We start from the raw sequence: 26,518 nt of genomic DNA, 5'->3' as shown, positions 1-26,518 counted from the left end.
GGCGGCGGGCGCCCGCGGCGGCCGGCCCACCGGGAGGACGGCGGGCCGCGCGCGGTGAGTAAGCGGCGGCCGGCGGGGCCGGGCCACGCGGGCGGCGACTGCTCGGGCAGGTCGGGGCAGGCGGGCGGGCGGGCGGGGACGGCAGAGCCGAGCTCCGAGCCCAGCGAGAACACCGAGGCCCCGCCCCGCCCGCCGGTGGGAGCCCGAGCTCCGCGCCCGGAAACCGGGCCCGCGCGGCGGCCGCGGGAGCTCAGCCGACCCCTGAGCGGACCCCGGAGCGGACCCCGGAGCCGACCCCGGAGCCGACCCGACCCCGGAGCGGACCCCGGAGCCGACCCCGGAGCGGACCCCGGAGCCGATCCCACGGTCCCAGCGCCGATCGCGGCGCCGGAACCCCGCGCCGGCCATGGCGGGGCCGCGGGGCGCGCTGCTGGCCTGGTGTCGCCGCCAGTGCGAGGGCTACCGCGGCGTGGACGTCCGCGACCTGAGCGGCTCCTTCCGGGACGGCCTGGCCTTCTGCGCCATCCTGCACCGGCACCGGCCCGACCTCCTGTGAGTCCCCGGGGCGGCGGCGGCGGCGGCGGCGGCGGGCGGATGGGCGGGCCGGTGGGCGCGCGCACGCGGGGAGCCGGGGCCGCCGCCCCCCTCAGTGACGCGAGGGTGGGCACCGCCCCTCCCCGGGGACCCCGAGGAAGACCCGGGACCTCGACCCCGACCCCGCCCCTCCCCCGCGGGGCCGCCCTCCGGGCCTCCGCTCGCTCCCCACAATGGAGGGGCCCGGGACCCCAAAATGTGACTATGGGGGATTCGAACATGCCGCCCCCAAACAGACTTCCTCCGCCCGGATTTGAGCCGGTTGGGGAGGCTCCAGAAGCCCACCTTTTGTACCACTTCACCTCGGCAGGGGGACATCTAGGGGAGGCAGCGCCTCCACAGAAGGCGCCCCAGACAGCCTATTACCCGAGGAACTCGGGGGCCCAGCCCGCCCGCCCCACCCCGGCACCCCGTTCCCCCCCCCCCAAGAGCTCAGGTCGCTGTCTGTATTGACTGTGGCCCTCCCCTGACTCTTCAAAGCCTCTATTTCCTGAGTTTCCCATAGGAGTGTAGGCCATCAAATATAGTTTTTTTTTCTTCTTCTTCTTTTTCAGCTCCTTTATGTGTCAAACTCTGTAAGGCACCAGGCCTGGTTCCTCTCTCCCCCCCCCCCCCCGCCCCCCGTGGGACCTTTCGCCCCACCCCCCCGCTGGCACTAGAGTTTGAATACTTGGGGCCTGGCACTTGCTGGACTTGCTTGCTTGGTGCCCTACCACTTGAGCCATGTCTCCATCCCTGAGCCATGCTTTTTTGATTTACCAGGGGGAACTTGTCTCTGGGGCAAAGGCCCACCAATCCTTGGTACAAGGAGACCCTAGATTAGTGAAAAATTTCCGGGTCACTGGTGGTCTGCCATATCCCTCCAGCACCTCCTCCCTTAGGAAGTAGGCCTGTCTCCCCAGGTCTGTGCCCCAGGGTGCCCCACGAAGAAGAGTCAGGCAGATGGCACTTGGAAGGCTCACGGGGACCTATGTATAGCCATGCCCCGGCCATCCCAGACTGGGAAGTGGCCCCTTCCTGCTTAGAGCTGCTCAGTTAGATTCTCATGGAAAAATGTATTCAGACCTCCAGAGTAGCTGGCTTGGGACTTCCCTTCTCTCTGCCCTTGGAACCTCTTCATTCATTCATTCATTCATTCACTCACTCACAAAACAATGAGTCAATGTTCCCTTGGTGCCTACCATTCCTTTTGCTTCAGGTCTCAATGGCAAGTTAGGGACAAAAGTCCTGATCCTGGGCTCTTGTTCACAGCTCCCTGGGTACTGCTGCCCATCTCTGCAGGGCGTGGGCTTCCCCGGGAGGGCTTTGAAGGAGCTCAAAGATCCGATGGCACCACGCTCCAGGGTTACGCCGAGCCATAGAGCAGTGTCTGCAGTGCTGGGCTGGGCCCTGGAGGAGAGGGGTTTGAGGGTGAGGAAGCCAAAGGCAACCAGATGATGTAGCCGGGCTGTTACCTGCCACAGAGCGTGGGCCATTCCTAATGGGGGCCAAGCAGCCAGGGCCCCCACAGCTCAGGAGCAGGGCCTGGGGTCTGACCGGTGCCGGAGCCTGTCTCCAGAGGGTCTTCTGTTTGGGCTGGGCACAGGCACTTAGGCCAGAGACAGGCATCAGGGCTAAAGGGGGATGGACCTGGGTATCAAGCTGAGCTGGGGGGGTGGGGGTCTAGGTCTGTTGGCATGAATGCACTGGCTGCCTGGTTCTTGGATTTGGGTCCTTGGGTAAATTGTTGGTCCTGCCAGGCATCTAGATAGGAGGTGTAGGATAACAGGACCTACCCTACAGGCTTGCTGTAAGGGTTAGATGAGATAGTAAGCGTGCAATTAACATTAGCTACCCTAAGAGGTGTTATTAGGCAGCAGGGGAAGTGATGGTGTTTTGACTCCTTCATTTTTATGTAACGAGTATCTATAAAGTACTGCTGTGTGTTATAGCTGAGGAACGAGCAAAGGGGAGGGCTTTTCTCCTCTAGGACTTTTCCAGAATTGAGACTAGGCAGTGCCAATTGTATAGAGAGAAACTGAGGCCCAGGTTCCTCAAAAGGTATATAGGGAAGGCCTCAGTGATGGGTAGAGATCTATACCTGCTATTATTATTATTATTATTATTACTATTGCTGGGGATTGAGGCTAGCCATCTACCACTGAGCTGCCTGCACCTTAGGGACAGGCCTCCCCAGGGCAGGGATGGGGCTGGGGTCAGAGCAAGAGCCATCTTGTACAGTGCCTCAAGTCTCTGGGGCCTTGTGCCCTACCAAGGTGCCAGTCAGGCAACTGCAACAGGGTGAGGGGTTGCTCCATGCCTTCCTCCATCCCCTCCACCCCACCCCCTGGCATTGCTAAATTCCCATCCTCAGCTACATCCCCCTCCCCTCAACCTCCCCCCCCCCCCCCGCCATGGCTCTGAGGCCCCATCCTTAGAAGCCAAGGGACCATGTGGGCTTTCTTTTTGTTCTTTCATCTCCCTTAGAGCCAAATGGAACTTTCCAGGCCTCTGGAAACCCTCAGAAAAGATGTATGTTAGCAAAACCCAGATGTTGATTAGGGGTGGAGATGTGGGGAGAGGAGTGGGGGGGGGGAATGCGGGGGGGGGGATGCAGTATCCTGCTGAAGGGTGGGGAGCTAGAGTTTTCACAGTGTTCAGCACTTACTCATCCAGCCAGCATTTATGCGGCATTCCCTAAGTACTCAGAAGTGTGTAGGGTATTGGGGGGCGCGGGAAGGGGGACAAATGTCACCACCGGCCTTCTGGGACCTCTGCTGAGGAGATGTAAATAAATGGCAGGGTGGCTCTTGTGTCACTTGGTCTTGGAATCAGTCTGTGCTGAGGCTGATGGTCCCTGGCCCCATGCTAGCCAGGGTCACAGACCCAGGCGCACTTTTTTTTTTTTCTTCCCAATCCTGGGCCTTGAACTCAGGGCCTGAGCACTGTCCCTGGCTTCTTTTTGCTCAAGGCTAGCACTGTACCACTTGAGCCACAGCACCACTCTGGCTATTTTCTGTATATGTGGTGCTGGAGAATCGAACTCGGGGCTTCATGTATAGGAGGCGAGCACTCTTGCCTCTAGGCCATATTCCCAGCCCCCCCAGGTGCACTCTTAGGCAGGGAGTGAGTCCTTGAGGCACAGGGCCCTGGCCACACATGGCATAAGGAGGCCTGGAGCCACCGTGATCTGTGGATTCTGCCCAGGGTCCCCAGGACCCACACGAGCTGGTGTGGAGAGGTGGGTGTGCTCGTCTGCTCTGTGTATCTAGGAGGCCGGGGAATTGGGGTCCTTGTTCCTAACAGATGACATATGGGGAAATAGAGGCTGGAAGATGGTCACATAGCCCAGCTTGGGAGAGGAATCCAGGCCACAGAGGCCCCCCTGTGTGACACCCACCTATCTGGCTTTCTGGGCTGCAGTTTTCCACCATAGAAGGAAGGGAATGCCGGTGCTCTCAGGGGGCCGGAGCTGGGCTGCTCTCAGCCTGGCTGCAGGGAGGGTGAGGGGGGCTAAATAAAGCAGCAGGCCTGTCAGCTGTCTCCCACCACAGCAGATCTTGCGGTCTCTCACCTGTCCCACCTTGGAAACTGGGAGACCCCTCCACTGATCCCCAAGGGGTTCCCCCGGAGGGATCCAGCCGAGCCGGAGGGTGGACCGTTTCCACTGTGGTCCAGCCTTCTATTCCTGGCTCCGTTAAGAAGTGTTGCTTGTCCCGAGGCTGGGCCGGGCTGGGGGCGCACTCAGTTGCTGTGGCTTATGGGAGTGTGACTGCTAGAAGTATGGAAACCAGCGCTGGGCAGCTTTGTCCCAGCCTCAGTTTCCTCATCTTTAGAATGAGGTCAGAACCTGCCAAATAGAAAATTGCTCTGAAAATACAGGCTCAGTCCTGGGCCGAGTGAGCGCCCAGGAGTCCGCGGGTGGAAATCTGTGGACCAACGCCTTGATTGTGTCATTACAATTGACCCGGAGATGGCTGCTAGAGGAAGAGTCCAGAAGGGAAGGGAAGGGTAGAGAAGGGAGGGGTCTGACACTCCCCCACTTCCAGGTGATTTCCTGTCCCCTGGGGCTTTGAGAGGCAGGAAGCTCACTCCTCTCTTCCAGCTCCATTAGCACGGGCTTGCTGCCTCAGTATCCTTCCCAGGAACCCACAACCTCCCTCCCCCAAACCTGCTGAGCTGAATCTGACACTGACCAGGGCAAGGCCACTGCTGACTTCAGCGTCCACCCATCACCTCCTTGTTTTTCTTTCTGACTTCGTCTCCTCCTCCTCCTCCTCCCCTCTCCCCCTCCCCCCCTCCCTTGTTGGTCATGGGGCTTGAGTTCTGGGCCTGGGTGCTGTCTCTGAGCTCTTCAGCTCAAGGCCAGTGCTCTGCCACGTGAGCCACAGCTCTACTTTTGGCTTTTGTAGTGTGGTTAATTGAAGATGAGCGTCTCGCAGATTTTCCTTTCCCTGGACTGGCTTCGAACCGCCTCAGATCTCAGGCTCCTGAGTAGCTAGGATGACAGGTGTGAGCCCTGGCACCTGGCAATCATCTCCCTCCTTGACCTCTTCCTCCCTGCTTCTTGCAGAGACTTTGACTCGCTTTCCAAGGACAATGTCTTCGAGAATAACCGTTTGGTGAGTTCCAGACAGATGCCAGCCCCTGAGGCCCTGTGCGCATGTGTATGGGGGCGGGGTGGGGTGGGGGGGACAGGGGGCTTGCATGGCTTTGCAGGTGGGAGGCTCTTCTTGCCCCTCCTCCTCCCCACTTCCCCCTTCCAAACCTTTCTCCCTTCTCCAGGCTTTGGGGGTGGGGGGGGGACTAAAGCTGAGGGGGAGCCCTTGTCACCCCATCCTTTCACAAGGAGCTGAGCCATTCACCCAGCCTCCTCTCTCTGTGTTTTCCTCTCCCTGCCATGACTGGACCTTGTCCCCACCCCCAGGCTTTTGAGGTAGCTGAGAAGGAGCTGGGGATCCCTGCTCTCCTGGACCCCCAGGACATGGTCTCCATGCGCGTGCCCGACTGCCTCAGCATCATGACCTATGTGTCCCAGTACTATAACCACTTCACCAGCCCCGGCCAAGGTGAGGAGGGGCGGGGGGGCCCTTCCGCCATGAGAGGCCGCACGCATCCAGCTGGGACGGCAGCCCATATCGCGTTCATTCGCGGAATCATTGATTCCCTCGAGTAAGACAGCAGTCGCAGGGCCTGGGGTGACAGCCCCCTCGCTGCTCACTGTCTGGGGTGGGGGTAGGGGACATCCAACACAGAAGCCAGAAAATGGACGCGATGAAGTCCGGAGGTAAGACAGGATGAGCTCGTCCTCCTGCTGGGCTCGCCCCCCTGCGCTTCCTGTGGGCAGACACTTCCTGAGCAGCTTCTCCCCCGGAGATCGTGGCTGTATTCCATGGGCTGTTTTCGTTTTCACCCCCCAAGGCCTACGCACCAAGGGCCTGGGGAACATGGGGTGTGTGGGGTTCAGTGATAGGCTGCTTCTGCTTGTGAGGTTTCTAGTTGTGCCCGGGCAGAAACCTGTCCTGGGGCAGCTGGGCCTCCCTTTCTGACCGGGTGAAAAATGGGCCCAGAGAGGGGAAACAAGAACACACAGCAGGGGCTGGGAAGGTGGCTTAGTGGTAGAGTGCTTGCCTAGAATGCACAAAGCCCCGGGTTCCATTCCTCAGCACCACATATACAGAATAAGCCCTAAGTGGCGCTGTGGCTCGAGAGGTAGAGTGCTAGCCTTGGGCAAAAAGAAGCCAGAGACAGTGCCCAGGCCCTGAGTTCAAGCCCTGGGACTGGAAAAAAAAAAAAAAGTACTCAGCAGAGAATTTGAACAGGGTGAGTCCCAGATCCTACTTTGTCCTGCCTCCTTCCTGTGTTCTCTAGATGAACAATTCCAGCCCAACTTTCTCCTCTTTTCTTTTTCACCTTTCTCCTTTCTTTGTGCCAGTACTGGGCTTGAACTCGGGGCCTGGACGCTGTCCCTTAGCGTTTTTGCTCAAGACTGGGACTCTACTATTTCAGCCACACATCTGTTTCCAACTCTGTGTGTGTGTGTGTGTGTGTGTGTGTGTGTGTGTGTGTGTGTGTGTGTTGAACTGAAGATAGAATTCATAGACTTTGCTGCCTGAGCTGGCTTTGAATGGTGACCCTTACATCACAGCCTGTTGAGTAGCTAGGATTACAGGTGCGAGCTCCCAGCGTTGTCCAGAGCAGCTGCTTTGAAGCACCACCCTCAGATCTCAGAGGGGTGGTAAGTCTTAGAGGAGGAGGGGAAGGCAGGGGGGGGGAGAGATGGCCACCTGGGCAGCCTTGAGAAGCTCTGGGGTAGAATGGTGCAGGCTAGGGGTACAGGCTAGAGGTGGTAGGGGTCCTGTGTGCTGTTGCAGAGGAGGTGGAGGAAGAAATGAGGATGGTGGGGGGGGTGCTATCCCAGTGGGGAAATCTTGTAGGGACTTGCCTAGGTCGCTGGGATTCCAGAATGTCTGGTATGAGTCACACTAAGAAATACATTTCCCATTCCCTTCCAAGAACATGCACACAGGTATGTAGCTGAAACAAGTTTCAAGAAACACTTCTTCCCCCTACAACGTGTGACATATATGCCACACTGCAGATATCTGCACTTCAGTTTCATTTGTTTATTTTTGTGCCAATACGGGGGCGGGGCGTGTGTGTTAAATTCAGGGCTTCCTTCACTTTCGCTCTTGGCTTTTTCGCTTACGGCTGGCAATCTACCACTTGAGCCACGCCTCCACTTCCGGTTTTGCAGGTTGATTGGAGGTAAGAGTCTCAGGGACTTTCTTTGTCTGAGCTTTGAGCCCCCATCCTCAGCTCTCAGCCTCCTGAGTAGCTAGGATTACAGGTGTGAGCCACAGCACCGGCTTTTTTTTTTTGTCTTGCAAGTATATGTGGGTTAACATCCACGGAATGATTTCAGGCTGCATGAATGGACTGCGACGTGAAGTCTGCTTCTTGCTAGAGTAGATCACAGTAAGGAACTTGGCTTCTCTTACAGTGAGGCTGGTGGAAAGGAGCAAGGGCTGTGTTTCCTCCTGGCTGAGGAGGAAGGCGGTGGTCTGAGAGGAGCCCTGGGTGAGCCAGGTGGCTAGGCTTTCTCTGATCAGCTACAGGCAGGGTTCCAGGCCACATCTGCTTACCTGGGACAGGCCATTTTGCCCAGCCTTCAGGTCAGCCTCCTGTGCTTTTCTTTCTTGCTCTTTCACTCTCCTACCTGGTGGGAGGATGCTTCCCACCCTGGGCACACTGGGAAATCGGCCTCTCCTGTGACGTTGATGCTTGTAATGACCCAGTGCAGTAGTGACTTCCCTTCCTGGAGGCTCAGTGGGGTTCAGTGGCTTGTCTTAAGAATGTGGTTTGAAAGTGAAGGTGCCAGACTGGGCACCAGTGGCTCATGGCCATAGTCCTAGCTACTCAGGAGGCTGAGATAGAAGGATCACGATTTGAAGACAAGCCAGAGCAGGAAAGAACCAAAAGACTCTTTATCTCCAGTGAACCACCAAAAAGCCAGAAATGGAGCTGTGGCCCAAGTGGTAGAACACCAGCCTTGAGCCAAAAGCTAAGGGACAGCCTTCAGGCTCTGAGTTCAAGCTCCAGCACTGGCATCAAAATAACATAAGGAGAAAGAACCTGAGGGTGTCCTTGGTCTGTGATGGAGGAGCCTGCTTTTGTTTTGTTTTGTGTTGCCAGTCGTGGAGCTTGAACTCAGGGCCTGAGCGCCGTCCCTGGCTTCTTTTTGCTCAAGGCTTAGCACTCTACCACTTGAGTCACAGCGCCACTTGTGGCTTTTCCCATATATGTGGGGCTGAGGAATCGAACCCAGGGCTTCACGTACACGAGGCGAGCGCTCTACCGCTAGGCCACATCCCCAGCCCTGGAGGAGGCTGCTTTTGTCCAGTTGTGTCAGAGACTATGGCTCTGGAGCTCAAGTCTTCAGGCAGGTTGGGATCTCCTGGGTTCTAGGATCTCCGCCTGCCTCAGGACCTTTCCTGTCTCGTGACAGCTGGTGTCTCACCACCCAGAAAGGACCTGCCATCCTCCTCCTCTTCCCCGCCGACGGCACCCACCACCGTGGAGCCAGAAGAAAAGGCTGAGGTAGGCCCATGCTGGAGTCAAGTTGGTGGGGGACAGTGGTGATTGTGGAAATGTCACGGGAGTGGGTGGCTGGTTGGCACGGGCCTCAGTGCAGGTAGCATGGGACAGACAGGTTGCCACTTGCATTCTGTAGGCTGAGTCCTGGGGCTTTGGCAGCTCTGGGATGGGGAGGGAGGGCAGGTCCCAGACTGATCGGCCATCTTGGGACTGTGAAGAACCGCACACATAATGAGGTGACTCCAGTTGAGGCAGAATTGCAGACCACTGAGCCTGGTTCTGTCCAGTCCTCCTGATAATGACCTAGAGGTTGGGAGGTGGGTATCGGGGCCTAGCGTCAAGTGGGGGCCACCCTGCCAGACACCTGTCTAAGGACATTGAGGGAGACTGTGTGGCCTGGGATGCTACAGGTCTATCTTAACAGGTGGGGGACCTAGGATCTGTCATGTGCTTCAGATCCCCTGGCTAGGGTTTGACTGCAGCTCTGGAAGAGCAGCCAGAGGGGCAAGGGAGGGGAGGAGGCGAGCCAGGAGGAAAGAGCCCCACAGGCACTGTCCGGTGGCCACCCCAAAGGAGAGGCGCCACGGGAGGGGCAGAGACCCTCACAAACCAGAAGAGTGTGTGTGTGTGTGTGTGTGTGTGTGTGTGTGTGTGTGTGAGTCAGCCATGAGGCTTGAACTCGGGGCCTGGGTGCTGTCCCTGAGCTCTTTTGCTCAAGGCTAGCTCTTCCACTTCTGAACTGCAGCTGAACACAGCTGAACCGCAGCTCCGCTTCTGGGGGTGTGTGGTGGGAGGTGGGCAAGAGAGGGGTGTCTCCGACTGACCCCCCACCCCCGCCTCCTCCTCCGACCCGTCCCTTTGCAGGGTGAAGATCTCTCCCGCAGCTTGGCAGAGCAGGGCCTCCACCGGGCGCCCAGCAGCACGTGTGCGGCCTGTGGGCAGCGTGTGCACCTGGTGCAGCGGTACCTGGCTGAGGGCAGGCTCTACCACCGCCACTGCTTCCGGTGAGTGGGGGTGGGGGGTGGCGCCCCAGGGGCTGGGGGGTGGGGGTGGGGAAGGAGATTGCCTGGTTCCGCACCCATCCTGTGCCACCTCTCACCGTGGTGGGACGCCTGGATCAGCCCTACTTTATTTACTGTGGGGCAAACTCAAGGCTTGGTGAGGGCGGGGGGGGGGGGGGTTGGGAACCTGCTCCAGACTTTTTGTGCATGTGTGTGCCGGTACTGGGGTCTGCACGTGGGGTCTCACGCTCTCACTTAGCTCTTTGGCTCAAGGCTGGCACTCTACCCGTTGGGGACACAGCTCCACTTCCAGCTTCTTACTGGCTAATTGACGATAAGGGACTCTCTGGGGGTTTGTCTGCCTGGGGCTGGATTGTAACTATAATCCTCGGATCTCCGCCTCCGGAGTAGCTGGGATTACAGGCGTGGGCCACCAACGCCCTGGTCACATAATTAAAAAAATAGTAATCTGGTGATTGAATCCAGGGTCTGCACATGCTAGAGGTACATTTTCAGGCCCCCCCCCGCCCCCACCCTATCCCCCAACCCTGTCCCAATTCCACCCCCCGCCTGTCCTTGGGCTTGAATTCAGGGCCTGGGCTCTGTTCCCTGAGCTTCTTTTGGCTCACTCTACTACTTGAGTTTTAGTGGGGATAACAGTCTCACCGAGTTTTTTGCCTGGGCTGGCTTCAAACCATGATCCTCAGACCTCAGTCTCTTGAGTTAGGATTACAGTGTCAGCACCAAGCCCAAATATTTTTATATTACTGAAAAGAAAACTGAATATCAATAGGACTGAGTTTAGTAGGGGGTGGGGGTGGGGGGAAGGGCTAAGGTGGGCCTAGAGCTTCCCTGGCCTCTGACTGCAGAGTTGGGAGGTAGGAAGACAGGTTGAACTGGCCCCTGGGCTGTGGTTTAGCAACTTTTCACTGTGACTCTTAGTAAAAAAAAGAAAAGATGCATTTGGTGTTAACTAGATGTAAATACCTGCAGTGTACTCGTAGATACACCACTGGAATAAGAGTTACAAAACTTTATGTGTTTCATTAAAAACGAGATGAACCTGGGTTGGGGGTGTGGCTTAATGGTGGAGAGATTGCCTACCCCGCATGAACCCTGGGTTCCATGCTGGCTGGGGTTGGGACTGTAGCTCACTGGAAGGGCAAACTATTTAGCATCTGTGAGGTCCTGGCTTTGATCCCCAGCAAGGCAAAAACATCCTGTCATCTTAGCTCCTCAGGAGGCTGAGATCTAAGGATCATGGTTCGATGCCAGCCTCTTCTCTCCAGTTAACCCCCAGTAGAGCCAGCAGTGGCGCTGTGGCTCAAGTGGTAGAATGCTAGCCTTGAGCACAAAAGCTCAGGGGCACGCTGCCCAGGACTTGAGCCTCCAGGTCTGGCACAAAAACAAAAAAAAATTATGAGATCTGAGGGTCACAGTTGGAAGCCAGCCTGCGCAAATAGAGGAGAGATTTTTATCTCCATTTAATCAGCAAAAAGGTACAACTGGAGGAACAGGTCAAGTGGCCGAAAGCTGGGAATGTGAGGCTCTGAGCTCAAAGCCCCATTACTGGCCGTTGTACACCAACACCCCCTCCCACCGCCACCAAAAGGGAAAAAGAGAAACCAAAATACACAGATGTGGTTGGTTGAAAACCACCAAGTGAATTTCCTACACCAGTATCTGGTGGCTGCCTCCGGGGAAGGTTCCTCTGGGGCGGACCTCTGCTCTTCCGCTTGCAGCACACGTGGGAGGTGCATTTCGCAATTTCTGTTGTTGATTTCCAGCAGGTTGTTTGTGTGCTGGTACTGGGGCTTGCAATCCGGGCCTTGTGCTCTCTCCATTGGCTTTTTCTGCTCAAGGCTGGTGTTCTACCCCTTGAGCCACAGATCCACGTCTGGCATTTTGCTGGTTAATGGATGACAAGCGTCTGATGGACTTTTCTGCCTGGGCTTTGAGCTTGGGTCCTTCCTCTCAGCCTTCAGAGTAGCTGGGATTATAGGCATGAGCTACTGGCGCCCGGCCCAAGCAGTTTTATCCTTTCACTGTTTCTGTCAGTTACTAGGTTGTTTTGTTGTTGTTGTTGTTTTTCATGTTCTAGGAAGTCCTGGCAGAGGCAGCTGGTGCCCAGCAGAGCTGCCCTGCTGAGGGCATCCTTGTCTGTTGCCTGCAGGTGTCGGCAGTGCTCCAGCACCCTCCTCCCTGGGGCCTACAGGAATGGGCCGGAGGAGGGGACCTTCGTGTGTGCTGAACGCTGCACCAGGCCGGGCCCCGGGGGCCGGGCAGGATCGGGGCCTGGGTCCCTCCTGCAGACAAGGCAGCCGCACGCCACGGAAGCCAAGGATAGTGATGCAGGTGGTTCCAGCCCCAGGGCTGATGCAGATGCACCCAAGGCCCGTGCCGAGGCCCGGCCTCAGGTCCCCACCAAGCCCCCGATTCCGGGCAGATCCCCGGAGCTGGCCAGTCCCCCTGCAGCCCGGCCTACACCTGCTCCCAGGAAGGCCTCCGAAAGCACAGCTTCCACGCCCCCCACGCCGCGGCCCCGGTCCAGCCTGCAGCAGGACAGCCCTGTGGAGCAGAGTGGCGGTGGCGGTGGCCTCGTGAACGGTGAGTGGATCTGTGTCCCCGGGCGTGTAGCTGAGTGTGTGGTGAGCGTGCTTGGGGTCGTCTGTGTTTGAGCTCGTGATTCACGAGCAGTCACTGCTTGCCTCTGTCCCCGAGTTCTGGCCTGCGTCCATGGGTCCAGTCCGCTTCTGTGTGTGCTGGGGTATTTACGTGCTCTGGGGTTCTGGGTGTGTGGTGAGTTGCCCTCTGTGTGTGCCGAGTGTCGCAGGAACCCTGCACATGTTGATGTCATCCGAGCGAGCGTCCTGCCAGGCCCCAGGCACGCCTCCCCGTGACCTCCTCTGTCCAGCTTGGCTCCTTGGCTGGCTGGGGAGGGCAAAGGGTCCGGCGGCCCCTGAGCTGGCGCAGTGCGGCGGAGGCCCCTCTCCGCTGCTCACTGTGGGCTGGTCCCTTCCCGCCTGGCTTCCCCCAGCTCCGGGAACAGGCTCCTTGTAACCCGAGGTGGCACTGGAAGCCTGGAGAGCCACCCAGGGTCTCCCTGGGACTTCCACCAGAACATTCTACATGTCTGGTTCTACTGGGCATTGGTAGAGCCTGGGGACACACAGAATGTTCAGACCTCTTTGTACCTACTTGCCTACTTGGTCATGCCAGTGTGTGTGTGTGTGTGTGTGTGTGTGTGTGTGTGTGTGTGTGCAAGGCAGACACAGGTGGTAGAGCATGGAAAGCTTGTGAAGGTGGAGGGAGAAAGGGGGAAATGGAAGGAGGGAAGGAAGGAAGGAAAGTAGGGAGGGAAGGAGGAACCACTGTGGGCTTCATAGAGGACGCGGGGAGCTGAGGGGAACATTCTAGGAGAAGGGGCACCTAGGTTGAGCTGCGATCGCTCCTGCCCTGTCCGAATGGAGTTGAGCTTCCTCTTCTCAAGTGGGAGGCAGAGTCCCGGGAGGCCTGGTGTTGGCCTTGACTGTTCTCCTGGTCGCCTTGGGTGCTTATCTAATCTCCCAAGGCCTGGGCAGGGAGGCGCCCTGGCCGCCTGGGCTCGTGACCTGCCAGGTGGGAAGGAAGAGCGGGCACTCCTTGGCCAGGCAGGTGCTCTGGTGGCTCCCTGGGCCCTTCTCTGCTGTTGATGAAGGCCTGCCTCACCCTCCTTTCCCACCCAGGGAGACTGCAGGACCCCCCGGTCCCCAAGCCAAGAGGGACACCCAAGCTGTCAGAGAGGTACGTCGGCCCCGAGAGGCTTTGGAGGGGTTGGTAAGGGTGAACTGGGGGGGGGGGGGGAAGGGGTCCCTGGGGCCTGAGAGAGGGGATGGGGCTTCCTGAGGATGGACAGGGCCCACTCAGGGAGAAGCTGGTCTCTGAGTGGGGGTGCAGCTGTGCCCATGGCCGGTTCCTCTGTGGCTCCTTCGTGGTGGCTGACCTGCTCCCCAGGTGGGGCTGGCCTGCCTCCCTGGCCCGGGCCCAGCTGTGTTCACAGGGTGTAGGAAGGCCTGGAAGAGCTCCCTGTGGTGCCTGGACCCCGTCCTCCTCCTCCTCCTCTGCGGAAGATACAAATTTGTAGTTTTTCTTCCTTTTCTCTTTCTTGGTGCCAGTACTGGGGCTTGAACGTAGTGTCTTAAGTGCTGTGCCCCTGAGCTTTTTATTTCTAAGGCTGGCACTCAATCACTTGATCCAGAACTCCACTTTTAGCTGTTTGGTAGTTGATTGGAGATGAGAGTCTCAGTTTTTCCTACTCAGGTTGGCTTCGAGCCGTAATCCTCAGATCTCAGCCTCCTGAGTAGCGGGGATTACAGGAGAGAGCCACCAGCACCCGGCTTTGAAGCTTTCTTCAAGAGCCATGCTTTCTCTGTGAAGGGAGAGCAGCGGCTCTGCTGTCATGTTGGGGGAGCTGCTGGCTTACAGTTGTGCCCAGAGCCTGACACAGAATTTTGAGGGTCTTTACAGCTGCCCTCTGAGGCAGGGGGACATTACTGTCCTCATTAGCAGATGACACTAGAGAGCCAGGTGACTTTGTTCTGATCCCTTTTGTTGGTCACAAGGCTTGAACTTGGGGCCTGGGCACTGTCCCTGTCTCTTTTGCTCAAGGCTTTACCACTTTGAGCCACAGCTCCACTTCCAGTTTCCTGGTAGTTGATTAGTGATAAGAATTTCACAGGTTTGGGGCTGGGGATATGGCCTAGTGGCAAGAGTGCCTGCCTCATATACATGAGGCCCTGGGTTCGATTCCTCAGCACCACATATACAGAAAATGGCCAGAAGTGGCGCTGTAGCTCAAGTGCCAGAGTGTTAGCCTTGAGCAAAAAGAAGCCAGGGACAGTGCTCAGGCCCTGAGTCCAAGCCCCAGGACTGGCCGGAAAAAAAAAAAAAAAAGAATTTCACAGGTTTTCTTGCCCAGGCTAGCTTCGAACTGCTGTCCTCAAATCTCATCCTCTTGAGTAGGATTACAGGCATGAGCTATCAGCACCCGGCTCTTGTTCAGATCTTTTTTTTTTTTTTTGCCAGTCCTGGGGCTTGGACTCAGGGCCTGGGCCCTGTCCTTCAGCTTCTTTTGCTCAAGGCTAGCACTCTATCCCTTGAGCCACAGCACCACTTCTGGCTTTTTCTGTTTATGCGGTACTGAGGAATCGAACTCAGGGCTTCATGCATTCTAGGCAAACACTCTCCCACTAAGCCACATTCCCAGCCCCTTCTGTCTTTTTTTTTTTTTGTGATTAGAGATAAGAATCTCTTGGACTTTTCTGCCCTGGCTGGCTTAGAACTGCCGTCCTCAGATCTCAGCCTCCTTGAGTAGCCAGGATTATAAGCATGAGCCACCACCAGTGTCTGGCTTACTCTTTTCCTTTCATAATAGACTCCCAACTGTCCTGAGAGAGCAGGAGACTGACCCTCCCTTGGCCTCCCTCTAGGTCCCCAGCCCCCAGGAAAGACCCCCCATGGATCACACTAGTCCAGACCGAGCCCAAGAAGAAGCCGGCTCCGCTGCCCCCCAGCGGCAGCCCTGGGCTGCTGGGCCAGGCCGGCGGGCAGGTGGAGAATGGCAGCGTGGAAGAGGGGGGCCAGCCGAGCCCTGCAGCTGGCGCAGAGCCCAAGCCCTACAACCCCTTTGAGGAGGAGGAGGAGGAGGAGGAGGAGGAAGAGGTGCCAGCCCCCACGGTGCCCAGCTCAGCCCCCAGCCCTGCCCCAGCCCCGGCAGAGTCCACTCCCAAGTCCTTGCACCCCTGGTATGGTATCACCCCCACCAGCAGCCCCAAGACGAAGAAGCGTCCTGCTCCGAGAGCCCCCAGCGCGTCCCCTCTCGGTGAGTGCCGTCCCTGGGCTGGCGGGGGGGCGGGGGGGGGGGAGACCAGGGGTGGCCTTCGACTTGCTTGTACCTTGAACTCCTGTCCCTTAGCTTTTTCCACTCAAGGCTGGTGGTGTTCTACTTGAGCCGCACGCTTCCATTGCTGGCTTTTTGGTAGTTAACTGGAGATGACAGTCTTGAGGTCTTTTCTGTCCGGGCTAACTTCAAACCTTGATCCTCAGGTCTCAGCCTCCTGTGTAGCTAGGTCATAGACATGAGCTCTCGGCGCCCAGGCTTGAAGTCTGAGCTCCTGACCTCTCTCTGTGCTAATCCAACATGGGAGCCAGGGAGGTCCTCTCCCCAGTGTTGTGCTGGAGGGCACACAGTCACTGGGACTCAGTGGCCCAGCGGCTCCCTCTCCCAGTGTCTTCCCGCTGCCCCTCTGGGCCCGGCATCCCGACACACGGTGCAGTTTTTGCTCTACCTTTCTCCCTGTCTCGGTCTCTCCTTCCATCACAGCTGGGCCAGGCTGCGGTCAGGCGCCAGGGTGGACCTGCGGTCCCTTCCCTGTGCCCAGAACATTCCAGATGAGATGTCAGGAGCCCACTGAGGGCGCAGAGCTCTGGGTGGGGCACCGCCGGGTTTGCAGCTGGCTCCGGCTGGGGTGGACACCTGCCTCCTCTGAACCCGTGGCCTCCTCTGGGAAGTTGTGAGGTGCTCGCTGGAGCCGTGTTGCTTCCCTTCTAGCCTCCTCACTGCAGGTGGGAGGCCAGGAGGAAAGCAGCCTCCCTTCCCTGTCCTGGCCCCTTGTCTCTGAGTGGTCTTAGACGTAGGGGACAGATGGGGAAGTAGAGGCAGCCGGGTGGTGAGTGAGAGCCACAGATGAGCCCCAGGGGGCGTGGCAGGGGGCAGGCACACTTTGTGACTGGCGTTCTGCCCTATCTGCTGGGCTCTGGGGCCCTAGCCCCCCCCCCCCAGATGGGGAAGGGCTTGGTTTCCATGGCTACCTGTAGCTCCAGGGAGCGGCCCACGGTGGGGGAGGCCGGAAGCCCTGACCGCCTCCTTGCTCACCCGTACAGCTCTGCACACCGCCCGCCTCTCGCACTCGGAGCCCCCCTCGGCCACGCCGTCGCCGGCCCTCAGCGTGGAGAGCCTGGCCTCCGAGAGCTGCAGCCGCACGGCCAGCGCCGAGCTCCCGGAACCCCCTGCCGTGCCCAAGAGCTCCTCAGAGCCCGCGGTGCACGCCCCCGGCGCCCCCGGCGCCCTCGCCAACCCCGCCGGCCCCTCGGCCGACTCCTCCCCGTCCTCCGGAGAACGGACGCCGCCCGGCGCGGAACGGGCACCTCGGGCCAGGACCAGGGGCAGCCCCGGCCCCCCGCCGGCCAAGCCCTGCACGGGTGCCACCCCTACCCCTCTCTTGCTGGCTAGAGACCAAAGCCCCGTGCCTTCCCTGGGGAGCTCCTCCCCACAGCTGCAGGTCAAGGTGAGTGGCCCCCCCCCCATCCTCCCCAGAGCTACGTCTGTGCTAGTGGGTGTGGGTGGAGCAAGAATGGTCCCAGGATGCGGGGCATCGCCGCCCACTCCTGTCATCCTAGTTACTCAGGAAGCTTGAGATCCGGAGGATTGCGGTTTGAGGCCAGCCCAGGCAGCAAAGTCTTGAGTCTCCGAAACAATCAGAAAAAAGCAGGGCTGGAGGTGTGGTTTCAAACGGTCCATGTGCTGGCTGAGCAAGTGAGTGGAGTGAGTGTAAGGCCCTGAATTCAAACCCCCAGGACCGGGCTGGGAGTGCCGGGCTGGGAGTGCGGCCTAGCGGTAGAGCGCTCGCCTCGCATGCTTGAAGCCCTGGGTTCGATTCCTCAGCACCACATACACAGGAAAAGCCAAAGGTGGCGCTGCGGCTCACGTGGTAGAGCGCTAGCCTTGAACACAAAGAAGCTCAGGGACAGCGCCCAGGCTCTGGGTTAAAGACCCAGGACTGGCCAAAAGAAAGAAAGAAAGAAAACCCCACAAACCCCAGGACCATCACCACCAAGGCTTGCGTGGCCTTGGGTCTGTCCACCCACCCATTTATCACTCTGCGCAACCAGTCTATTTATTGGTCTATCCTTCCGTCCATCTGCCAGACGTCCACCCATCTCCTCACCTGCCCGTGCATGCTACATCCCCATTTGAGACTCTGTCACCTGCCACCCTTCAGCCACACACCTCCTGTCCATTCTTTTTTTTTTTTTTTTGCCAGTCCTGGGGCTTGGACTCAGGGCCTGAGCACTGTCCCTGGCTTCATTTTGCTCAAGGCTAGCACTCTGCCACTTGAGCCACAGCGCCACTTCCGGCTTTTTCTGTGTATATGGTGCTGAGGAATCGAACCCAGCGCTTCATGTATGCAAGGCAAGCACTCTACCACTGTTCCCAGCCCTCCTGTCCCTCCTTCTTCTCCCTGGGACTCTACTGTTGCCAGCTCCCAGCCACAATCGTATTAAGCCCTTCTTTACCATGTAGAGGCTCACAGTCTGCCCAAGAGGACGGACATATGATTGTTTTAGAAGGCTGTCTGGAGCAGCGCAGAGGGAAAGATCCCCCTGCAGCAGACACCTGCCTCCTGCCACAGATTGGGGTGGGGGCCAGCTTGGGATCCTGGGGTGGTCCTGGCCATGGGGTGCTCACAACCCAGTCAGAGATGCCGGAATCAATGGCTCCGTCTGCTCTTGGGCTGAAGGAGCAGCGTCCGCCCACAGCAGGAGGAAGACTCGGGACCCAGGCCTTACAGAGCAGCTCTGTTGAGTGCTTGGGGGGGGGGGCGGGGGGAGGTGCTTGCACGGGAGGTGGACTCAGTCTCCTTGTCAGGACCCTTGTCCGGCTTCTCCCAGCCTTTGCTGGAAGTGGCCGTCTTTTCTTGAAGGGAATGAAGCGGGCACAAGGAAGGTCTGGCTGGACCCCATGCCCAGGCATCCAGTATTCAGATGCCCTGTGGATATGGACTCCGATGTTCTCAAGCTTGTGCCAAGAGCCTGTGCTCGCCTGGCTACAGTGCCTGTTCTTCAGTCCCCAAGGCAGAGGGTGGCCAGATGGCTCACACCGGGCGGCTGTAGTCTGGCTGAGCAGTTGTTGGTCCTCGTGGAAGGCCAGGCCCTCTCTCTCTCTCTGACTGTGGGGTCACACTCCTTGGAGCACTTGGGGCCTCACACGGCCACTTCCGATGAGCTGGGGAGCACTGGCACTGTCTTGTGTGACAAGCAGGGCCCTGCTCCAGCTGCGTTGGCCCCGGACAGGGCACGGGCCTGTGCAGAGGAACACAAGAGCGCGAGGGGTCCGGGAGTGTCGGTGACAGGCTAGGTGGTAGAGTGAGGGTCTCTCCTAGACAAGGAATGGGCTGCCCGCTTCCATCTGCCGGCCAGGAGGAGGGGCAGGAGTCTTGCTTTTGCACCTGCTGGCTAGGTGATCTTGGGTAGGCGCTTCGCCTATCTGGACCTTAGAGTCTGGCTGTGTGTCCCCCCTTGAGCTCGACGTTGGACTCCCCTCGATACTGGTGGCTGCCCAGGCCTGCCTGGGCGCCTTGGGCGTGCTTCTTAACCTCTCAACTTATTTGCTCAGCTGTGAAATGGGCATCACAATACCCACCTTGCAGGGCCTTTATTTGTGCGTGATGTTTGGGACGGAATACGGGGTCTTGTGCATGCTAGGCAAACACTTGACCACTGAGGTACACACCCTTGGCCCTGCTCAGGAAGTTTAAACGGAAAGGCATATGATATGAATTAGCAGCCAGTGGATGGGCACTGGTGGCCTACACCTGTAATCCTAGCGACTCAGGAGACTGCGATCTGAAGACTGTAGTAGTCAGCCTGGGCAGAATAAGTCCATGAGACCCGTATCTCCAATGAACCAGCAAAATGCCAGAAGTTGAGGTGTGGCCCAGGTAGAAGAGTGCCAGTAACAGCATAGATAAAAACACTCACACAAAGAACAGCTGGTGTAGCCATTGGTGCAGGGTCTCTTTGAAATGGAAGTGTTTTTTTTGGGGGGGGGGGGCAGGGAATCCTGTTCTTGTTAGGGCCCTCTTTCCCCGTGGGGAGCCCCATTACTACTGGGGCCTGGGCCTGCTTTCCAATTTTCCTTGTTGATCAGGCTACCTCCTTCCTGTTCCTAAACAATTTTGTCCCTCCCCGCAAGTCTTCCTGCAAGGAGAATCCTTTCAACCGGAAGCCATCACCGGCAGCGTCTCCAGCCACAAAGAAGGCCACCAAAGGAGCCAAACCTGCCAGGCCGCCTGCCCCGGGCACGGCTTTCCCCTCATCAAGCGCAAGGTGCCAGGGATTTCAGAGACCCAGCTGGCCTCCCCTTAGCAACTTAGGCGGGGTGTCTGGGCCTGGGTTGTAATCAGGGATTCTTGGGGGGGGGGAGGGGTTGAACTTAGAGCCAGTGTGCTTTTAGAGCAGCAGCAGAGGGCAGGGCATCGAACTCGTTACTAACGGCACTTCAAATGTCAAGAACACCCGAGAGCCTCTACTTAGGCTGAAGAGCTGTCCTCGAGGTTGTTTCTGTCACCTCTGTGACGGTCACTCACTCCCCCTGGGTGGCAGAAAAGCGTGGAAACTCCTATGGGATGGTAGAGAGGGAGGGAGGGGTCTCCAGGAAGGGCAGGAAGTTCCACCCCTTGGGGCTTTCTCTGGAACTCTGGGTGCTCAGGATTGTGGTCCCTCCCCCTCCCCCACTCACCGGCTGTTGTGCAGGATGACATGCGAGATAAGACCTAGATCTCTGCACCCTACGTGGCCAGCACTAGCCAGGAAGAGAGAGATGGGCTGGCCACTGGCGGCTCAGGAGGCTGAGGTCAAAGGCCTCAAAGCCAGACTGGGCAGAAAAGTCCGTGAGAGTCTTATTTCCAGTTAACCACCCAAAACGCCAGCAGTGGAGCCGCGTGGCTCAAGTGGTAGGACGCCAGCCTTGCACACAGAAGCGAAGGGCCAGCGCCCAAGCCCCAGTGTCAGCGCCCGAAGAAAGGCTACGACTCCCCGCAGCAGCCTGAGCCGGGGGAGGGCAGGTAGCGGAGGGCTGGCTGTCCCTCGGGTGACCGGGACCCTGTCTGGCAGGTTCAAGCTGACCAGTACGTCCCCGAGGAGGACATTTACGGAGAGATGGACAGCATCGAGCGCCAGCTGGATGCCCTGGAGCACCGCGGGGTCCTGCTGGAGGAGAAGCTGCGCGGCGGAGCGCCGGGTCTGGGAGCTGGCGGAGGGGTTTGGGGGTGGCGGGAGCCCCGTGACCTGGCGGAGGGCGGGCTGGGCTGGGCACTCCTGCCAGCCCCGGCCTCAGTGGCTCTTGTCTCTTGCAGAGGGCCGCGAGGACGACATGCTGGTCGACTGGTTCAAGCTGATTCATGAGAAGCACCTGCTGGTGAGGCGGGAGTCGGAGCTCATTTACATGTGAGTCTCGCCCTGTCCTGCCAGGGGCAGCAGCCCCCACGGGGCTGGGGGCGGAGAACCCCGCGCCCAGCGCCCTCCCGACACAAACGCTCATCCACGCGTTCATCCCATCCTCTAGCTTCAAGCAGCAGAACCTGGAGCAGCGGCAGGCCGACGTGGAATACGAACTCCGGTGCCTTCTCAACAAGCCTGGTGAGCCCGCAGCTGGGGTGGGGGGTGGGGGGGGCTCGGGTCTGCCCCTTGGGGCCGGTTACAGCGCCAGCCAGGGGTGAGGCAGGAGGAGCCGTGTGGGCAGTCTGAAGATGGGATCGAGCATCGTAGGCGATAAATAGCTGCAGCCACGAGAGAAAAGCGCCAGGACAGGGTGGGGGTGTGACGGGGTGTCCAGGGTGACAGGCCCACGGGCAGCCTGGCCCGTTTTAAGACGCGGGAGTCAGACAGGCAGGCCAGCGTGCTGTGTGACCTTGGCCGGTTTCTTTGCCTCACTGGACCTCAGTAGTTTCATGTGTAAGACAGGAATATAGGGAGACCCACGTCAGAAGGTGTTCCGGGACCAGGAGACACGAGATGGGAAAGCGCTCTATACATAACTCGGCTGGGCTGTCCGCTGGGCTGGCGTCTGGGGTGGACGGGCTCCTTACCTGCCCTGTGGCTGGGGCACCATCGAACCGGGAGCCAGGGCTTTTGATCTCTCTCCCCTGTGGCCAGGGAGGGTGCCAGCCCTGGGTAATGAGTTGCATTTCACAGCTCAGGAAAATGGTAGGGTACCCAGAGGCTGGGACCTTGAGCCTAGTGCTGGAGCCGGTCCAGCCGCGCTCTGCCCTGTGCACACAGTCCTGTTGTCTCTCGTGACTGGGACCTTGGGAGGCTGGAATGGCCTTGGGGAAGGCACAGAATGTCCCCTGCTCCCAGTGCCAGCTGTGGGTGAGTCACACCCCCGTCTCCCCCGGAGGTTGGGGCGCGGCTGCTCTCCGGGCCACAGCGACACCCTGTGGGCAGAGTGGGCGTAGGCGCGCTGGTTTCCCCTCCGGCCTGGGCCTGGGTTCTTTGTTGCCCCTGTGGGGACTACGCGATCTGGGCTGGTCAGCTCGGCCCGGATGCTGCTTTTGGAGGGTGAAGCTGATCTACAGGGCCCCATGAGGGTTGGAGACCCACAAGACATAATGGCCGTCACTGGGGTGTCAGGCTGATCCCGCTTTTAATGCGTCGCGGGCTGACATGACTCGTGTCTACATCTGGCGAGTGGCAGGCCGAATTTACACTTGGGTGATGGCTCTCAAGCCTGGGTTCTCCCCCCCAGAACTAGGGCACGGAACTAGTCGCCCACTCCCCAAGTGTGGCCAGGTGAGGTGGGGGTGGGGGGGCGACACAATGGCTGAGCGGCCTCAGGATGTTCATTTCTGAACGCGGGGCAGAGGGTAGGGAGGACAAGTGAAACGGGGCACCCATCCTCTGGAGCCCATAGACTGGGGGAAAGGGAAACAAAGGCACAGGTGGACAGACTCGGGGCTTGAGAGGAGACCAGAGGGGCCACAAGTGTGCACTGTACGGTTTATCCAAGTAGGTAGTCGATGAACAAAAACACCACGCGAGGCAAGCCCCCTGCTTTCTCTGTGACTTTGTTTATAAATAAGGAAGCGTAGTCTGTACCTCATAGTTTATTGTATAGACGAGATGAGCTTGTGGACATAGGCAACTTGAGAGGATGAGTGTGGTTGGGAAAGATGAGGGAGAACAATGGAAGGAGTGGCACTGATCAAGACGCGTTGTACTCATAAACCGACACGTTGAATTGAAACGTACGTGTGCAACTGCTCGCAAAGAAATTGACCTTTTTCTCTTGTAAAAAAAAATACTTTAAACAGAAGTTAAACCTTTAACAACAAAAAAAAAAGGTTTCTGCCTGTATCCAGGCAGGAGAGAAATGTTTATTATTTCCGGACTGCTGGCGTGTGGCTGAGGTCACACGTGGCCCTCTAGAGAATGGCTGAGCCACCGTGGGGCCTTGCCTGACCTAGGGCCGGGGCAGGGAGGCGTGGCCAGGTGGATTTGGGGGTGACCTTGGAGGAGGGGGCGGTAACTGCCTCCAGGTGTACCAGTTACCTTGGTAACGCAGGTACTGGATGGAGACTTAAACTAGGCGCCAGCACGGGGCTGGGCAGACCTTATGTATCCTACATGAGGGGACCCTGGCTGAGTGCCTGTCCCCAGAGTCCCCTCCATCTGTCCTCTGTGGCTCTGAGTCATGTCCCTAGGTGCCACTTGGGCCCCTGCAGGCAGACCCCTGGGAGCCCCCTGTGGTCTCCCCAGCCCTCTGTCTCACCCCAAAGGTACCTCCCCCCAAGGAGCCACCTGGCACCCCTTGCCTGCCGCGTGCAAGTGGGAGGCCTCTTGAGTTCTGACTTGTGTGTGCGTGTGTGTGTGTGTGTGCGCGCGCGCACGCGTGTGTGCCAGTAGTGGGGCTTGAACTCGGGGGCCAAGGTGCTGTCCCTTCGCTTTTTTTTGCTCAAGGCTGGCACTTTACCACTGCGTCCACAGCGCTACTTCTGGCTTGTTTTGGTAATTAATTAGAGATAAGAGTCTCACGGGCTCTTCTGCCCTGGACTGGCTTTGCACCTGGCTCCTCAGATCTCAGCCGTGCTGAGTAGCCAGGGTCATAGGGGTTGAGCCACCAGCACCCGCCGGCTCCTGTCCTTACAGCTGTGAGGAGCTGGTCTTGCTCGGGCTCCTTGAAGGGGGTCTTGGAAAGCTGGCTTACTGCTCCTTTCCGTCGGCCTTTACTTCCCCAAGAACCGTGGGCCCGGGGTCTCCAGGAGCTCCTGTCGCATCTCATCCGGCATGGGGCCGCCAGGCTGTGTTTAGGTGGCAGTTCCTGTCACCCCGGGGAGGACAACTTTCCTCCCCATTCACGTCGGGGCTTTCTTGCCTGACAGAAAAGGACTGGACGGAGGAGGACTGGGGCCGGGAGAAGGCGCTGATGCAGGAGCTTGTGACCCTCATTGAGCAGCGCAACGCCATCGTCAACTGCCTGGACGAGGACCGGCAGAGGTGCTGGGATTGGGGCTCCGTGGGTGGGGCCGCAGCACCTCGGTACCACCGGGAGCACAGCCCCCACGCCCTGGGGCCGGGGAGGGGTTCAGGGTGACCGGAGGAGCCTCCTGCCGGCAACTCGGCATCCCTCGCTCGTTTCAGGGAGGAGGAGGAAGACAAGATGTTGGAAGCCATGATCAAGAAGAAAGGTGAGCCCCGTCGTGGTGGGTTCCTGGTCCTTTCCAGAACCCTGGGAGGGGCTGGCCGCCACCTCCAGCGGAGCAAAGGGAATGGATAGTCCCAAGTCTTCCGTGGGGTGGGGTGCGTGGCTGGGCCGCGCGTGGCCTGCCCCGATGGCCGAGTCTCCTCGCCATCCGGTTAAGCGTTCCCCTCCCTCCGCCGTAGAGTTCCAGAAGGAGGCTGAACCGGAGGGCAAGAAGAAGGGGAAGTTCAAGAACATGAAGATGTTGCGGCTGCTGGGAACTAAGCGAGATGCCAAAAGCAGATCTCCCCGGGACAAGAGCTGACAGGGAGACAGGCGGCGTGACTGCCCGCTCCCGGAGCCCCCGGGGCCCCCCGGGGCTGGAGAAAGCTGCTCCCGCCCTGCCCGCCTCCGGATCCTCTGGCTTGCCTGGGCCAAAGAGTTTCCTTCCTTCCTTCTCTGCATCCTCAACAGCTGGGACTCCGCCTTGTCCAGTGGGATTCTGACCAGTTCAGATGCGGATGGACTCACGAGGCAAGTGGGGACCTGGGGCCCAGGAGGGGGCAGTGGCACCGTGCCCCTCGGCCCCTCCTCCCTTCTGGACCAGGCCACATGCACGCCCTGCGGTCAGAGTTCTGCCCAGAGTGGGGCTCCCGGCCTGGGGCCGTCTCTGCCCCCGGTGGCTCCTTCCTACCCAGCCCACCTGACTCTCTGTCTTCCATCCACTGCCTGGTCTTTCGTGGTCCCTCACTCAGGAGCTCTATTTATGACGTCTTCAGCTCCACCTAGTTTCCGGGTGGTCTGTGCCGCCACCTCCTCTCTCCCTCAGAGTTCCGGAAGCTTCCTCTCACTGTGTTCCATAGGAAGCCCCACCTACCGTAGCACAGGCCCCTGGAGGCTGCTGCCAGGGAAGGTGGGTGCCAACTGTAGCTGCCTCGGTGCCAAGTCCCTTGGCAGGGGCCCCTGAGGGACAGTTCCGGGGGAAGTTCTGGGCTCCATCATCAGCATAGGGAAGGGCACTTCTGGAAGGTGCTAACCATGGTTCTCCGTCATGTTGTAGTCTGACCCCTGCTGTGGGCTTTCTTCCTCTATCCCACCTGCAGGGATGGGGCCCATCCTGCCCCTGGTCCTCACCAGTCTGTTTCTGTTGTTCTTCCCTCCTGATTCCTGAGGGACTGATGGCCACCACCCTCTGGGTGGCTACGGGGGAGGAGAAGCACTAGAGACAACACTTTTGTTTTGTTTTTGGTGTGTGTGTGTGTTTTGTGTGTGTATCTGTGGGTGTTTTTTTTTGTAAGTCGTGGGGCTTGAACTCAGGGCCTGGGTGCCGTCCCTGAGCTCTTTTGCTCAAGGCTAGCACTCTTCCACTTTGAGCCACAGCGCCACTTGCGGTTTTCTGGTGATTAGTTTGGAAATGAGTCTCATAGACATTCCTGCCCAGGCTGGCTTTGAACCTCAATCTTCAGATCTCAGCCTCCTGAGTAGCTAGGATTACAGATGAGAGCCACCAGTGCCCTGCCTTTTGTTTTGTTTTGTCCAGGGAATGTGCCGGGTAGCTCTTGGTCAAAGCACTGTTCTATAAGCTCTTGGGGCCCCTTTGCACCCTTCTTCCATGCATCTCGGGAGAAAAGATGGCACTGTGTTAACTCTAGGGTGCTCTTTGCCAACAATAAATGGACATCTCGTCAGTTGTTTCTGCCCTGAAGCCTCAGGCCCTAGCCATGTCTGCCTTCTTGCCTACCATTGCCACCCCTTGTAGCCAGCATATGGTCACCGAGGAGGGCTGCCTGTCACTGGGCTGCCTTCTCTTCCCCTGCGGGGACAACTGGCACCTGATCCAGAGCTGGGCTGCCACCTCCAAAGCCCTGTGGGGACCTTAATGCCCACTTATGTGGGCTGAGCCCGGGGCTGCCAGATCTTTTCCCTTTTTCAAAACCAACCAAGAAATCCAGCCTTGGCATATGTCACGTGTGAGTGTCTACCTGACCTGATCAGGACTGGATCTGCCCTGGTCTCCGGGTTGGGATAGCGGAGAGGATGCGTCCCTATCATACCACGGGCAGTGTGACGCCAGCTTCCTATGGGATGGGCTCAGCCTGGGTCATGTGATCCGATGAGATCACGTGACACCCTGCAGGTGCAGGAGATTGCCATCAGGGTTGGCTGCTGTGTCCCAAAGTTTTGGTGATGTGAGGACGGGAAAGTGAGAGGCCAGGGGCATCTAGAAGCCTGAGGGCCGGGGACTGGCCCTGGAGTGGACTGCGGCAGGCTGGGGGGGTGGGGTGGGGGAGGGGCTGCTTTCATGCGGTCACCCCACAGCCTCACAGAAGCAGAACCCAGCATGGAGGCT

The 26,518-nt window shown here is 58.7% G+C and overlaps 1 protein-coding gene across 1 annotated transcript; it reads left to right on the top strand.

Moving 5' to 3' along the window:
* Positions 1-374: 374 nt before the first annotated feature.
* Micall1 (MICAL like 1) lies at positions 375-25,456 on the top strand. The gene is given in 17 exon segments (XM_048355636.1): positions 375-552; positions 5,147-5,195; positions 5,501-5,642; positions 8,582-8,673; positions 9,535-9,674; positions 11,845-12,278; positions 13,397-13,454; positions 15,140-15,531; positions 16,593-16,996; positions 19,684-19,780; positions 19,783-19,817; positions 20,604-20,730; positions 20,846-20,936; positions 21,055-21,128; positions 23,870-23,984; positions 24,129-24,175; positions 24,372-25,456. Coding segments are annotated over 17 exon segments (2,565 nt in total). The 5' UTR covers positions 375-406; the 3' UTR covers positions 24,494-25,456.
* Positions 25,457-26,518: the final 1,062 nt, after the last annotated feature.

This window comes from Perognathus longimembris, chromosome 1 (genome assembly GCF_023159225.1).
Source record: "Perognathus longimembris pacificus isolate PPM17 chromosome 1, ASM2315922v1, whole genome shotgun sequence".
Taxonomy (NCBI): Eukaryota; Metazoa; Chordata; class Mammalia; order Rodentia; family Heteromyidae; genus Perognathus; species Perognathus longimembris.
Note: the sequence above shows the minus strand (reverse complement) of the source record. Positions and strands in the feature narration are given on the sequence as shown.